Source organism: Pristis pectinata, chromosome 5 (genome assembly GCF_009764475.1).
Source record: "Pristis pectinata isolate sPriPec2 chromosome 5, sPriPec2.1.pri, whole genome shotgun sequence".
Classification (NCBI taxonomy): Eukaryota; Metazoa; Chordata; class Chondrichthyes; order Rhinopristiformes; family Pristidae; genus Pristis; species Pristis pectinata.
Window position 1 is genome coordinate 39,761,148 of NC_067409.1, and position 16,238 is coordinate 39,777,385.

Sequence of the window (16,238 nt, forward strand, 5' to 3'; positions counted from 1 at the left end):
CCATTGCTTTCTCTCAGTTTCTTTGACTTTGCCCCGCACCTGTTCTGAAGACGAGGCCTTCTGCTCTAGGGCTTCTGAAATGTCCTCCTCCCTCTGAAAGCGTGGCTTCCCCTCTACCATAGTTGATGGAGCCCTCGCTTACATTTACTCCATTTCCTAGATGTCTGCTCTGACCACTCCCTAGCAGAATAGCAATAGGGTTCCCTTGGTCCTTGCCTTTCACCCCACCAGTGTCCACATACAATACTTCATCCTCCAGCATTTCTGCCAGTCCCGACATGATCCCACACGATCACATTTTTCCTTCTGCACCCCACCTCCTGCCCCTCACCAACTCTTTCTGCTTTTCACAGGGACTGCTCTCTTCAGGACTCCCTTGTCCCCTCATCCCTCCCCACCCACCCTTCTCTGTCTTCTGGCACTTTCCCCTGTAACCAAAGGAGGTATAACAGAAAGCAATTAGTGGGAATAAGTGAAACATTCTCAGTTTAGCAATCTGCCACTGACTATGGAAACCAAATGACATATTTCCATATTTGCTGATGATGCTATACTAGATGGATTTCTGTGTATGGAAGAGGATGTATAAAAGCTTCAAGGGGTATAGGTAGGCTAAGTGAGCAAGCAAGAACATGGCAAATAGAATATAATGTGAGGTCATCCATTTCGATGCATGTAATAGAAAAGCAGAGTATTTTTCAAATCATGACAGTGGATTGTGTTGACATTCAAGGTAACCTAGTTGTGCTTTGCAAAATTCACTGAAGGCCAATGTGCAGATGCACCAAGCCATTCAGTAGTATGTTAGCCTTTATTACAAGAAGATTTGAATAGAGCAATAGAGAAGTCTTTTTGCAATTGTATGGGCCTTGATGAGACCACATCTGCAGTAGTACATACAGTTTGATTTCCTTACCTAAGAAATGATGCAGTTTCCATAGAGGGAATGCAGCAAAGATTGGTTTCAAGGATAGCACGTTTGCTGTGTGTGGAGAGATTGAGTAGACTGGGACTGTATTCTCCAGAGTTTAGAAGAATGAGAGATCTCATTGAAGCTTACAAAATTCTTAAAGGGCTAGATAGGCGGAAGATCTTTCCCCTGACTGAGGAGCATAGGGCCAGGGGTGCAGTTTCAGAATAAGGGGTTGTCCATTCAAGACTGAGATGAGAAATTTCTGCACTTAGAGGGCAGTGATGTCTCAGTTGTTGCGTTAGTTCAAAAAGTAAACAGATTGCAGGGCAATAAAAGAATCAAGGGATATGGGGATTGTGCTGGAAGATGTTGCTGAGATAGATCAAACTTAATTTTAATGAATGGCAGGGCACAATCAAAGGGCCAGATAACCTGCTCCTTCTGTTTCTTATGTTATGTCTGCATTGATATCTCAAGATGTTTTTAATAATAGCAAAGACCTGATGTACTTTCTTCACTTTTAGTGGAATTACTGGAAAACAATCTGAAGCAGAAGCAGGCTCAGATTCTAACATTACAGATGGAATTGAGTGCACTGAAGGCAAAGGGGGCTGAATTCCAAGACCACCTGAATTCAGAGAAGATGCTGGTGGCAGAATTAAAAAATGAACTTTCTCAAACAAAACTGGAACTTGAAACCACACTTAAGGCACAGCACAAACACTTTAAAGAGTTAGAGATGCTAAGGTAATCAAGTATCCAATACATTTCAAATTATCAATGGTGGGATGAAAGGAGGCAAAAAAAAGAGGCTCCAGTGGATGGATTTGAGAGTTTTGAAAGGAGTTGTACATCTGCAGGGAATTTGAAATTCCGTTTTATTTTCTATAACTTCCAGACTTTGTCTCCTCCCAACTAAAGGTTGATAGTATTTGTATAGCCCGATTTACATTCAGTTCTGATCTCCTGTGTCCTTGTTATCACAGGTGTTCGTATCACAGTTTTTTAATTAAAATTGATTTATGAATTTTTTGAACCCATTGGTTTTAGAAGAGCTTCTCCAAAATCAGCAGAGTAATCGTATAATTAATGATTTTCATCAAAATGTACAGATTTTTCACAGAACTCACAACAAAATAACCACTTTTATTGGCTATTTACATATCTTAGGGTTGAGTTAACTGACAAGGCAGCTGCAGTAGAAATGCTAAATGCTGCACTGGCAAATGAACAGAAGAAGTCACAGGAACTGGAGCGGGCAGTGGAAAAGGAAAAGCGTAAACTAGATAGAAGGGAAGAGCATGACCGAGAAGAATTGGAGGTTTGTATGCTTTTGTTCCCTCAGACGTGATTCATGGAAACAGTGCTGTGATGCATAATATCTTATTGACTGCCACCTTCTCTTGTCTCTTTCCAATGCCAGATTAAATGCATTGTTTTCTTCATCAAGTTTTAGAGTGAGCCATATTGTGTAGACATTAGGTCCTCTGATTTTTAAGAATGCTAAACTTATGGACATAAGATAATGGCAGGAGTAAATCATATGGCCCATCAAGATTGCTCCACCATTCAGTAGGATAATTTCTGGGTCTGTGTCTTATTCCCTTTCCAGTCTGAACCCTGTATAGAGTCATATGGCACAGAAAGGGCTCTGTGGTCCACCATGTCCATGCCAACCATCAAGTACCTATTTTCCAGTTACCTGTGGCTATGTCATGACGATGCAAGTACTTGTCTAAATACGGTTGTGAGAGTATCTACCTCCATCTCCACCACCCTCTATCCATGGCAGTACATTCTGGATTTCAACCATCTTCTGAGTGGAAAAACTTCTTCCTCAAATCCCCTCTGAACCTTAAACTTACACTCCCTGTTTATGAGCACCACTAGTAAAGAGCAAAGTTTTCAGTCTTTAGCTTATCTATGTCCCTCATAATTTTGTATTTCTCAATCAGATTCCTCCCTTGGCCTTCTCTGCTCCAAGAAAAACAAACAGCCTATCTAGTTTCTCCTCATTGTTGAACGGCTCTACCCAAGACAACATTCTGCTGAATCTTCTCCTGTGCAGTAGCATCCTTTCATGTGGTAACCAGAACTGCACACTGTTCTCCAGCTTATACCATAATTACTCTCGTATCTCCTTGTATGTCCCAGCTAATGAAGGCTTCTTTTTAACCACCTTATCTACATGCGCTGCTTCCTTCAAGAATCCTATAACAAACTCCCTCTGTTCCTCAGTACTTCCCAGGTCCTACTATTCATTGTGTATATAAGATAAGATTTCTTTATTAGTCACATGTACATTGAAACACACAGTGAAATACATCTTTTGCGTAGAGTGTTCTGGGGTGCAGCCTACAAGTATCACCATGCTTCTGGCACCAACATAGCACGCCCACAACTCCTAACCAGTACGTCTTTTTGGAATGTGGGAGGAAACCCACACAGACACGGGGAGAACGTACAAACTCCTTACAGACAGTGGTCGGAATTGAACCTGGGTCGCTGGCGCTGTAATAGCATTATGCTAACCGCTACGCTATCGTACTATTATTAGTCGTATCAAAATGCATCACCTTGCATTTTTCAGAATTAAATTCTATGTCCCATAGCACTTGATATCATTCTGTAGAAAAAGACTACCCTCCTTATTCTCAACAACACCACTGATTTTCATGTCACCTGCGAACCTACTGATCATACCTCCTATAGCCACATCCAGATCACTAACGTATATAACAAACAGCAACACTGATCCCAATGATATACCACTGGTCACAGTCGTACAGTTGCAAAAAGTGATCACCCTCTGCCTCTTATCACCAAGCCAGTTTGATCCAATTTACCAAATTCCCTTTGATCCCCTGGGTTATTTTTAGGATCAGTGTCCCATGTGGGACCTTGTGAAAGTCCATGTAGACTACAACTGCATTACCTCTTCAAAAATTTATTCAATTTCTCTTATCATCCAAAAATCTATTGGTCTCAGTTTTAAATGTACTCGATGACCGAGCATCCATCAGACCTTTTGAGGTGGAAATTCCAAAGACTTGCACAACCCTTAAGAGCATTTCTTATCGTAACCTTGGATGCTCCAGTTGCCCAAAACAACGATGTTCCCTGTCCCCGGCTCTGGCCGCACCCCAACCTCCTTCCTAGTCCCTGTCTGCAGCCACTCACCAAACCATGTTCCCAGTCCCTGGTTCTGGCCACACATATGAGTGCATCCCTGACTGACTCCATCAATCAGGAGGGAATGTCGAACATTCTCCTCAATTTCAGCTGCCCACAGAAGTTCATTTTGTCCCCATCTTACACTTCTTTGTGATGGCATGCAAGCTCCGATATTAACCAATGAGTCTACAACAGAACCATCCTCGGTGAAGACTGATGCCATTGCCCCAATGCTTTCCTCCATTGTTCTTGCCATAATGTTGCATCTCATCTCCAAAAAACTTCCTGCAGGAAGTAATTAATCTTCAGAAATGATGAAAAGCTTTTCAGTCTATGGTTACTACACTCCAGAAACAAGGTTACCCAAAGAGAAACGAGGGACTGCAGATGCTGGAGGAACTCAGAAGGCCAGGTAGCATCTGTGGAGAAAAGTAGGCGATCAATGTTTCGGGTCAGGACCCTCCTTCAGGATATTACCTGACCCAAAACGTTGATCGCCTGCTTTTCTCCACGGATGCTGCCTGGCCTGCTGAGTTCCTCCAAGGTTACCCAAATCTTGGTAGATGAGGTGCAGTATGCAAACAGCACCTGCATTTGTGCATGCACAGAGGCTGAGCTGCAAGCTATCGTTGAAATTTTCACATCCTCAAGACAGAGGTCCTCCAACTTTCCCCTGTTACACCACAGTGTCCTCTGACGGCGAGGCCCTGGAGAAAACATCCATATCTCAGAAGCAATCTCTCAGCAAAGGCAGGCATTGTTGGTGATGCCTGAATGGTGTTTGGTCATTTGAGTGAAAGGGTATTTGAAGATCTGAGACAAAACTCGTGGCCATTAATCCTAGCCCTCCTATATATTTCTGAGATATAGACTACCTGCAGCAGGCATTGCAAGGCACTGGAGAAATAGCCCCAGCACTACTACACAAAATCCTTCAAATTCATTGGATGGATAAATGAACCAATGTCAGTGGCCTTTCCCAGACAAATATCTTCAGTATTGAAGTTTTAGTGATACTTGGTTGACATTGTTGGATCAGGCCACATTGTTCACATGCCTAACACCAGATACATTCCATACCAAGTTCTGTCTTGGGAAGAGATTGCCAGGCAGACAGGAAACAATTCAAGGGCTTTCTCAAAGCCTCCATGATGAAATGCAACATTCCCATTGACTCCGAGGAATCTCTGGTCCATAACTACTCAAAGTGGGGAAGGATGATGTGGGATGGTATTGAGAACGTTGACCTGTGCATCATAATCGTGCGCACAAATTCTGCATAAGCACCACCCAACAAACTACCCGCCCATCTGTCTACTCAGCCATCACCTGCCCATCTGTGGATGTCTGCGAATTGCACATTGGCCTCATTAGCCACATTAGAAGCGACAAGAGTAAAGTGGATTTAAGTCATTCTCAGTCCCGAGGAACTGCCAAACAAAAAGTACAATCTCAGTAAGACTTGCTTTTGTACTCTAACCCACTTGAAATGGAGGCTGAAATAAATCTCTTTGTGCTTCACCTTGTTCACATTTTAATTCTCATGAACGAGCATATCAACATGCTTCTGTATGTCAACATACCAGTTTGTCAACATTTCATGTTTTTCTGTTCTTTATGCCAAAGTGCATAACCTCACAATTTCTCACGGTATTATATTTCATCAGTAGATGTTGTGATTTTTAAGAACTTAAAAGAAATAATGGCAAGAGAAGGCCATATGGTGCATCCCAATACCACCTTGACAACTCCTTGAGCAGAATGTTTTCTGTCTCAGCTTTCTGTCATCAACAAATCTAGGATTTATTACACTCCATCTTTCTATTTAACCAAGTAGAAATTGCAAATAGCTGAGTGTCCAGCTTTTAACTCATGAGCATTACTAGCTACGATTCTATCAGTAGATTTTCTGAATTCTGGGAATATTTATGAGCAAATCTGTATAAAACAAAATAACGTAATTAAAATTTTGAGGTTACTGTAATACTTTTGGAAGGAAACATGAAAAGATTTCATGTAGTTAATGCTTACAACTAATTTGTAGATGGAAAATACACAAAAAATTCTTTAGATTATTAGCTGCATCCTCAATGCCTCTGGCCCTTGGAAATTCCTTCAGTCACCTGGGTATGATGCAAGTGATAGAGGGTTTCTTGTATGTTGATGCTGCGTGTCACATGGAATAATCCATTCATCCTCCTTAAGTACTTAATGTTATTTAAATTTAATATGTGACCTAATCATTTGTTTCCATTCAATCTGGATGTATTATTTATCTCCTGCTGTATATTTGGATGTGGAAAACTTTGCCTTGAATCTTTTTGGTTTGACAAATAACACTTTTTTTTTAATATTTATTCACAAGCTATGGACATTGCTGGGAATAACAGCATTTATTGTCCATCCTTAATTATTGAAGAGGCCATTCAGATCTAATCATGTTGGTAGGTCCAGAATCACATATAGGCCAGACCAAAAAAATGGCAGATTACCTTCTTGAAGAACATTAATGAACCAGATGATTTTTGTTTATAACTGTTTGGTAGCATCGTGGTTACTGTTACTGGGCTAGCCATTCCTAAAAAAAAATCCAGATTTATTTAATTACTTGAATTTAAATTTCCCAGCTACCAATTGGTGGGGCTCCAACTCATATCTCTGGATCAGTGGTCCAGACTAAGGCTCCTAGTCTACTGCTGTGCAGCGATAATATGAAATAGTCACAAATATTGCAGAATTTAGAAAATGAAGATATAATTTACATAAATTGAATGGACTAGTAAACCATGTTCCTGTTTAATTTCAGGATTTAAAGTTGGCACTTGAGGATCAAAAGCGAAAACATTCACAGTTGGAGTGTGCTTTGGAAAAGGAACGAGTAACAGTAAGTGAACTGAGACAGAGCATGGATTCTGAGAAAGCCCAACACAAAGCTGAACTGTCACGTGAGAAAAGTCGCATCATTGAGCTCCAGGTTGTCTTAGATGCTGAGAAAACTAGAGCTTGTGAGTTAACCAGTGCGCTTGAACAAGAACGTCAACTCGCTAAGCAGCTTCAGAGTGCAGAGGAGATGCAGGAAGCGACGCAGAAACCATCAGGGAAGTCCTCTGAGGTGCTGATTAGGGACCTACAGAAACAGTTAAATGATCAGCGTAACCGTACAGTGGAGTTGGTGAGTGAGATGGAAAAGTATAAACTTGAGTCACTTCAGTTGAGGCATCGTCTTGAGGAGCAGCAACAGATTCATCGGAAATCTCTGTTAAAGGAGCAAGAATCTCACAGACTGGTTTTGGAGAAAGTGGATTCCTTACAGCTACAAGCAAAGGAACTGCTGCAACAGCTGGAAAAAGAAAAATGTGAAGTTTTAAAATTACAAAGAGAGGAGGGAAAATTGAAAGAAACTCTTCTAGCATTGCAGGGAAGTGATCAAGTGAGAAGTGAAGGAGAAGTAGAACATCAATCAGAGACTAATGTTACTGAGAAAATTCAACAAACGGAGGTATGTTCTGCAAACCTAATTACTCTTTTCCACAACTTTCCCTAACTAAAATTGTAAAGTTGTTATTTCACAAAAAACAACTTGTACCTATTTAATGTGTGGAGATATCACAAAATATTTTCAGGAATGTATGCAAGAGGGGTTCAGGCAAGTTGATTAATGATGTAGATGTTTATTATCATGTGTGCTATTTTTGTCCACAGAATCTTCAGATTATGTGAAGAATCAGTCAGATTCTCTGTCCATATCATTTTCATGACAGTTGGTGTCATTACATAACTACAAAGTGGAATAGAGCCTAATTCTGCCCTTATACCACATTCATGTACGCAGTGTGCTCTCCTTGTCTAGTTTTTTTTTGTAAATACAGACCAGTATAAATAATAACTCAAGTAAGATACTGGAGTACAATAGGTGCTTGTGGAACTGATTCTTCAGTATGACTTGTCACCTTCATAAAAAGATTGGTACGAAATAAAAAGTGAAAGAAGTAGGATGAGTCAACTCAAAAGCACGGTAAAAATGTTGAAAATGTCCAAATTGTCACGAACCAGCAACAAAAGAAACACACTGAGCATGATTCAGTGTTAAAAACTATTTTATTAATCACTACTTATGATAATACGTAAAATAAAAGTAAAAATGTTAGTATGTTAGAATTCAAAAATGTTAAACCTTGAACGTTAACCCCAAAACTAAACTCTTCGTGTGTGTGTGTGACAAAGTCCAAAACTCCCAGTTCCGGAATGGTTCTTAAAGTTCAGTTCCGCAAGCCATAAGGTGAAACATGAGCAAGGGCTTCTTCAACAACCACCGTTGTCTGAAGATAAGACGTAGATGTAGAGAAACATAGGAGAGTAGATACGAAATCCAAATGTTCCACGATGGAACCCCAACGACACTTCAGTGTTTACTCGGTAGTGACTTCCTCACCCCGAAAAGCATCCGAATCGTGGTCGTTCCACACACAAATACCTGTTTCCTTCTACAGGTCAGCAACAAAGTGAACTCCACCGGATTACTTCCAACTTCCATACATGGATTTCAGTGGCAAACACAGTTATTGTTTCTCATCCATCGATAGAGAAAACAAGCAGGCTGGTGTCTCTCTCCCTTCTCTCTCTCTCTCTCTTCTCTTCTTCTGACTTCTTCAACAACGTCATTACGTCCTTTATCTTCTATTGACGTAAGCACGCCCCACACACACATACACACACACTCTCTATCTTAAAGGGACTTTCACTGAGTCCATAACACCTCCCACCTAAAAAAAATTTTTCCCAAGAAAAATTTCAACCGCGCATACAGTTAGTAATGTTAATAATTATCATGCTACACAACTACAGACTATCAGATTAGTACAGATACACTGTTTCCCATTTAACATCGGGAAAGACAATCAGCAATCACATTATCTTTGCCTTTAATGTGAGTTATCATGAGATCAAACTCTTGCAAAATTAAACTCCAGTTTAACAGCCTTCTGTTCTTGTTTTTGACTCGGCTCAGAAACACAAGTGGGTTATGATCTGTATATACAGTCAATGGTTTCTGAGCGGTGCAAACATATACACTGAAATGTTGCAAGGCTAAAACAAGCGACAGTAATTCTTTCTCTATGGTGGAATAATTCTTTTGATGCTCATTAAATTTCTTTGAAAAGTAAGCTACAGGATGGTCAATATCATCAAGGTCACCCTTCTGCAACAACACAGCTCCTGCAGCTTCATCACTGGCATCTACTGCTAATGAAAATGGCTTTTCAAAGTCAGGTGTTTTGAGCACAGGATGGTAGCATAAAATGGCTTTCAGCTTCTCAAATGCTTCTTGACAAGAATCTGTCCAAACAAACTTTACTCCCTTCTTCAGAAGATTAGTTAGGGGAAGAGCAATATCAGCAAAATTTTTACAAAATTTTCGATAATATCCAACCATTCCCAAAAATCTTCTAACAGTCCTCGTACCTGTGGGAATAGGGAACTCAGATATCGCTTGAACTTTTGCCTGAACAGGAGCTGCTTGCCTTGATCCTACAACATAACCAAGATACGTCACAGTGGCACGGCCAAATTCACTTTTAGCCAAGTTAACTGTAAGGTTAGCCTTGGAAAGTCTTTCAAACAACCTTTCTAACGCAGAGATGTGATCCTTCCCAATGTATCATTCCCAGTCACTAAGTCGTCAATGTAGGCATCTGTATGTTTTAACCCATGAATCACTGAATTAATCATTCTTTGAAATGTTGCCGGAGCATTTTTCATTCCAAATGGCTAAAACATTGTATTCATACAATCCAGAAGGGGTTACAAAGGCTGAAATTTCCCTTCCTCTATCTGTTAATGGAACACACCAGTACCCTTTTAATAGGTCAATCTTTGTAAGAAATTTTGCCTTTCCCACTCTGTCTATGCAATCATCCACCCTAGGAATAGGGTAAGCATCTGACTTTGTTACAGCATTCACTTTCCTGTAATCTGTGCAAAATCTAACAGTTCCATCAGGTTTAGGTACAATAACACAGGGCGAACTCCAATTTGAAGTAGAATGTCTAATAATATCATTTTCCAACATGTATTTATTTCCTGATCAACAGGTTTACTTTTTTCCACATTCATTCGATATGGGTGTTGTTTGATTGGTTTTGCATCCCCAACATCAACATCATGGGTAATTATCGATGTTCTGTTTGGAACATCTGGGAACAGATTTTTAAATTTTAAAATTAATTCTCTCATCTGTTGTTTTTGTAAACTTGTAAATGGTCCAACTTCGTTTCAAGGTTCTCCAGGATATTTTGGTTTTTTAGTTTCGATGGAACAATATTTGGTCTAAATTGGCCTTCCTTCAACATCAACATCAGGCATTCTAGAAACAACCTTTACACCATCCACCAAGGCCACAACTGAATCCCTCTCATAATAAGGTTTTAGCATATTCACATGACAGAGTTGTGTTTTCTTGCGTCTATCTGCTGTTTTGATTGTATATATTAAATCAGTCACTCGAGATTCAATAGCATAGGGTCCAGAAAAACGAGATTGCAATGGATTATTTTGGCTAGGGAAAAATACCAACACCTTTTGCCCCACTGCGAATGTCCTAGGCCGAGCACGTCTATCAAAATATGTCTTCATTCTTATCTGGCTTGTTTTCAAATGCTCTCTCGCTAGCTGGCAGACTCTCTCCAACCGAATTTTAAATTTTTTTGGACATGGGGAGGTCTCCATTTCCTCATTAACACTCCATTTTTGACATAATATCCACTTGGCACTTTCTCAATCTCCTCACATGAGAGTACTTTTTCTTTCAATTCTGTCAACTCAGGGTCCTTTGTCTGTTCCACCATAAAATCCTTCCTCGACAAAGACAAATCTTTAAATTCAGGCTCACTATAAGGATATTGATCCTCCAGTGAAGACAGAAAAGTCTCAGATAAGGCATCATAATTTTCTTCCTGTTTAGGACTGTCACAAGGAACCACATCAGACTGCATCGGACTGTCTGTCTTGGCTAATTCTCTAGCTCTAGCTCGAGTCACCGCACATGATGGGTAAACATCTGGATCATTCTCAGACTCATCAATCCTTGGTTTGGTCGTTAACCGTACCACAGGAACAATTTCTCCATCTGCAAGGTCATTTCCCAATAACAAAGAAACTCCTTCCACTGGCAAACTAGGTCTTATCCCTATCTCGACTGGTCCTTCTACGAACTTTGACTTTAAAATCACCCTGTGAAAAGGGACAGACATGGTCTCACCTGTAACGCCTCGTACTAGATTTACCTTCACCAATGTCACTTTCTTCACCAAAATTTAAAACACTGTCCAGCAAGAGAGATTGACTAGCCCCAGTAACTCTAAGAATTTTCACTGGCACCTGGGGTGACTCATCATTCAGTGAAACAAAACCCTCTGATAGATAAGAACGGAATTCCTTTCTCACCTCCACCAACTTTTCAGCCTTTACCTCTTGCAAGGACTGATCTTTAACAGCATCTCCTAAACCTCTTTGATTTTTAATTGCCTGAAAGCAAGCATTGGGCACAGCTTCCTTCCTTTTCTTCAAAAGGGCACAATTAGATATCACATGGCCAGGTTTCCTACAGTAATAACAAGTACGCTCAACAGGTTTCTCCAGCCCTGGCTTCTTTTCATCTTTTCCTTTTTGATTACCTCCCAATTTAATCTCCGCTTTACCTGGATTGTCCTTGTAACTCTTTTGAAAGGTTTTAGGTTGTCCCCATTTTGATTTATGGGTTAAAGCATAATCATCTGCCAACCTAGCAGTTTCTTGTAAAGTTTCCACTGCCTTTTCATTTAAATATGTTGTTAATTCAGCTGGAACACATCTTTTAAAGTCTTCCACTAGTATCAATTCTGTCAATTTATCATAATCCCCATCTACATTTTTAGCCAGGCACCATCGTTCAAAACATATTCCCTTTCCATTGGCAAATTCCATATAAGTCTGATCTGCAGATTTCCTCAAGTCTCTGAATTTTTGTCTATAAGCTTCAGGTACCAATTCATAGGCCTTCAATATAGCTTGTTTTACCTTGGTATAATCAGCTGCATCCTCAGCAGACAAAGCAGAATAAGCTTTTTGAGCTTAACCTTTAATCACACTCTGTACCATAAGAGCCCATCCTTTCCTTGGCCAGTTTGAACTCACAGCAACCGTTTCAAAATGTTGGAAATCACTGATCAACCTGATCTTCTTCAAACGGAGGGACTAATCGAACCTCCCTGCTGGCTGAAAAACCATCATCAGAATCAGATTCCAACTCCTACGCTTCATTTGTAACCTCATGCTGCCTCTGTTTTTCCTTCTCCTCTGCCTCAAACTTTAACCGAATCTAGCTTCCGTTCCCGTTCAGCCTCTAACTTCATCTGAGGTTAGCTTTTGTTCGGCCTCTAATTTCTTTGTCCAACTAGAACTTCAGTCGTGTTGTTCTACCTCTATCTTTGCCTATCTGCACCTGTGCCTCAGAAATTGCTATTTCACTGCCAGGAAAACTGTTTTAACACTTCCTCCTCAAACACCTTCTTTTCCACATAATGGCCAGCTATCAGTCTCTGAATATCTGCCTTCTCATAGACTGCTTTACTTCTGTAAGGTTTAGCCTTGTAGCAATCTTTATCAAATCAGTCCTTCTTCGCCACCTCCAATCCCTTTTGGGTTGGTGACTCCAAAAATGCCTTAATATCCATTGCTGCTGGTTTCCACACACACAAGCCAATTAGAAAGAATTTATCAGACCTCCCTCAACAATCTTTGGATTGAATCCCGAACGAATCTCGTCAATCTGGGCAACGATCCCAGATGACACTCGTTAATCCTTTGGGACTGGATCCCGGACGAGCCCCCAATTTTGTCACGAACCAGCAACAAAAGAAACACACTGAGCATGATTTCAGTGTTAAAAACTATTTTATTAATCACTACTTATGATAATACGTAAAATAAAAGTAAAAATGTTAGTATGTTAGAATTCAAAAATGTTAAACCTTGAACGTTAACCCCAAAACTAAACTCTTCGTGTGTGTGTGTGTGTGACAAAGTCCAAAACTCCCAGTTCCGGAATGGTTCTTAAAGTTCAGTTCCGCAAGCCATAAGGTGAAACATGAGCAAGGGCTTCTTCAACAACCACCGTTGTCTGAAGATAAGACGTAGATGTAGAGAAAATAGGGAGAGTAGATACGAAATCCAAATGTTCCACGATGGAACCCCAAACGACACTTCAGTATTTACTCGGTAGTGACTTCCTCACCCCGAAAAGCATCCGAATCGTGGTCGTCCACACACAAATACCTGTTTCCTTCTACAGGTCAGCAACAAAGTGAACTCCACCGGATTACTTCCAACTTCCATACATGGATTTCAGTGGCAAACACAGTTATTGTTTCTCATCCATCGATAGAGAAAACAAGCAGGCTGGTGTCTCTCTCCCTTCTCTCTCTCTCTCTCCTCTCTTCTTCTTCGACTTCTTCAACAACGTCATTACGTCCTTTATCTTCTATTGACGTAAGCACGCCCCACACACACATACACACACACTCTCTATCTTAAAGGGACTTTCACTGAGTCCATAACAAAATGGAAATAGTCACTTTATAGACACCAAAATAGGTTGCCGAATCTGACTTCCAGCACAAGTGGAGAGCTCATCAATCCATCCAAAAGACAAACTTGTTCTTATTAAAGACTCTCGGATATATGATAAAATCAAATATTGGAACGACAGTATTATCAACGTTTCAGCTATGGTGAGATGCGGTTATCTAATGTAATCCCAAGGAAGATTATTTTTAAACTGACAACTGTTCATGAAAGAATGGCAAAATTGTCCTTACAGAAGGGCTGATATTTTGTTAATACTGCTGGTATGTTTTGTACAGCTTTGAAATAGCTTTCAGTTGTGCAACAATAAAACAAATCAATTTAGCCTAAATGTGTACTAAATAACAGTGACTAAGTTGACAAATTAGTTACAACATTTATGAAAATTAAGTTTTTGTCCAGTTGTTCTCAAGTGAAACAGGGAGAAGAGCCAGTTATTATATGCTAAATTCCTGGCTTTGATTTCTTAATACCAGCTTCAAGTATTTTACGTACAGCTGAACACTGGAGTTGCAGGTTTGACATGTTTTCTACTGCATTCTTCCAATCTATTTTGAGACGAGATCTGTTGTAGTAATAAAAGAAGCTTATGGTTGTTTGACATATTAATATCTTGAAAAATCTTACTCCTATTCTGCCAAATTTTGTCTGGTAACATATATGGCAATGATTGGTGCAAGTTTTTTTGGTTTATAGAATAACAGAAATGAAGAAGTTGTAGAGTCATCAGTCATTATTTCATGCTTTCTTTATTCAACCCAGATAAGACAATGTAGGATTATTAAGAAAGTAAAATGCTGAAAGAAACTATTGTGGGCCAACTGGGCAGTCACAAATCAGAGCTAATGACTACAACAATTTCCCTTATCCGATCAAAGGCATTCCTAAGCTGTGCATCTATTCTGTTTCCTCCTTACTTGCAAAATACTGACCACCTTTAGCATAATCTGTGCCTTTTCTTTCCATTTTGCTTTTTAAGATGGCCCAGTTGTAAATCTGTGACTATCAAATAACCTATTATGTTTGATCTCAATTGCGCTTCTTAAAATTGTGGAATTAATGCCAAAAAAAATATTAAAGCCACAGAAAAAAATACAGAAACTTGTTTTTACTTCAGAAGTGTAATAACATAGGACTGGATGTTTTGGTCAGTGGTGAAGGTTATAGCAGTCACTGATGAAGAAATCTGTCCACAGGATCTTAAGATACTTGAGTGTTGATTCCAACAGTTCTAGTGTAAGATGCAGGTAATATTGAGAAGGTCAAGGGGGTTTTTTGAGTTGTGGATGGTGGGAATAGTGGTGGTTAAAAGACAAGTTCGTATCACCTGCCCTTCATTGGGAAGGTTGATTGATTAGGCCAGGACAACTCCTTTGGGAGGCAGGGAAAAATATGTTTGGTGGTGGCATACCACTGATGCTTTCGGAAGTGGCAGAGGAGGCTGATTAGTGGAAAGTGAAGACAAAGAGCACTCTTGTGGTTCTGGGTAGGATGGGGAGGGTTGGGAGGGATTGTAGAAAACTGAGTAGACTCCGTCATGGGCTTTGTGGACTGCCATGGAAGGAATTTGGAGTTCAAGACACAGGAGGGCATATGGGTACAGCTAGTAGAGCTGCTGCCTCACAGTGCCGGAGACCTGGGTTCAGTTTTTTCCTCGGGTACTGTCTGTGCAGATTTTGTACATTCTCCCTATGACCACGTGTGTTTCCTCCTAGTGCTCCAGTTTCCTCCCACATCCCAAAGATGTGTGGATTGGCAGGTTAAGTTGCCATTGTAAATTGCCCTTAGTATGCAGGTGAGTGGTAGAATCTGGGGGGGAGCTGATAAAGGTATGGGGAGAATAGAAAAAAATGGGATTAGTGTTGATGGTTGGTGTGGACTTGATGGGCCGACAGGCTTGATTCTGTGCTGTATCTCTCTGACACTATATTGCAAGAAAATAAGAGCAGGAATGGTCACCAGGCCTCTTAGGCCTGGACAAGAAAGAAAGAGATGAAGATGGGCATGCCAAAATGAGTGAAGGTGGGAATTCGGAAGCAGAGTTGTTAAAATATTTTCGTTCGGGCCAAAAAAGCAGAAAAGGTACTGAAACACTTATCAACAATGGATGGGAAAAAGACGTGAGGGAGGGGTCTTCAGTAAGAAAGGAAAATATATTTCAGGTAAACAGCAAAACTGGGATAGGCAGAGCTGGGACCCATACAGATTTCTCATAGCAATGCCTTTTCGGAGAAGGTGAATGATATCGGGGCAGTGCCAACTAATGTAAGAACAAATTCAGCTGCACAGAGGAGGGCAGGGCACAGGATGCATGGGAACTGGTTGGGCTTCTAGCCAGAAAAAAAAGAGACCATCTTGGTTGGTGAATGGAGATTTGAAGTGATTGGCCCTCTATTGAAAAGGAGATGGTTAGGGCTAGAAAATCCAAGACTGGAGCTGCTTATAAGAGTTACAGATATAAATAGTTGAGAGGGCAAAGGAAAGGTATTAAGAAAGGCAAACATATATTTCACTAAGCAAGAACAGGCTG

At 40.3% G+C, this 16,238-nt stretch overlaps 1 protein-coding gene across 1 annotated transcript in view; it reads left to right on the top strand.

The window, feature by feature from the left end:
- The window catches only part of akap9 (A kinase (PRKA) anchor protein 9), a 186,474-nt gene that overhangs the window by 154,218 nt on the left and 16,018 nt on the right, over positions 1–16,238 (top strand). The window contains exons 41-43 of the mRNA XM_052016199.1: positions 1,438–1,660; positions 2,084–2,234; positions 6,894–7,586. Of these exons, the coding sequence (XP_051872159.1) occupies positions 1,438–1,660; positions 2,084–2,234; positions 6,894–7,586 (1,067 nt within the window). The remainder of the gene's footprint in view (positions 1–1,437; positions 1,661–2,083; positions 2,235–6,893; positions 7,587–16,238) is intronic.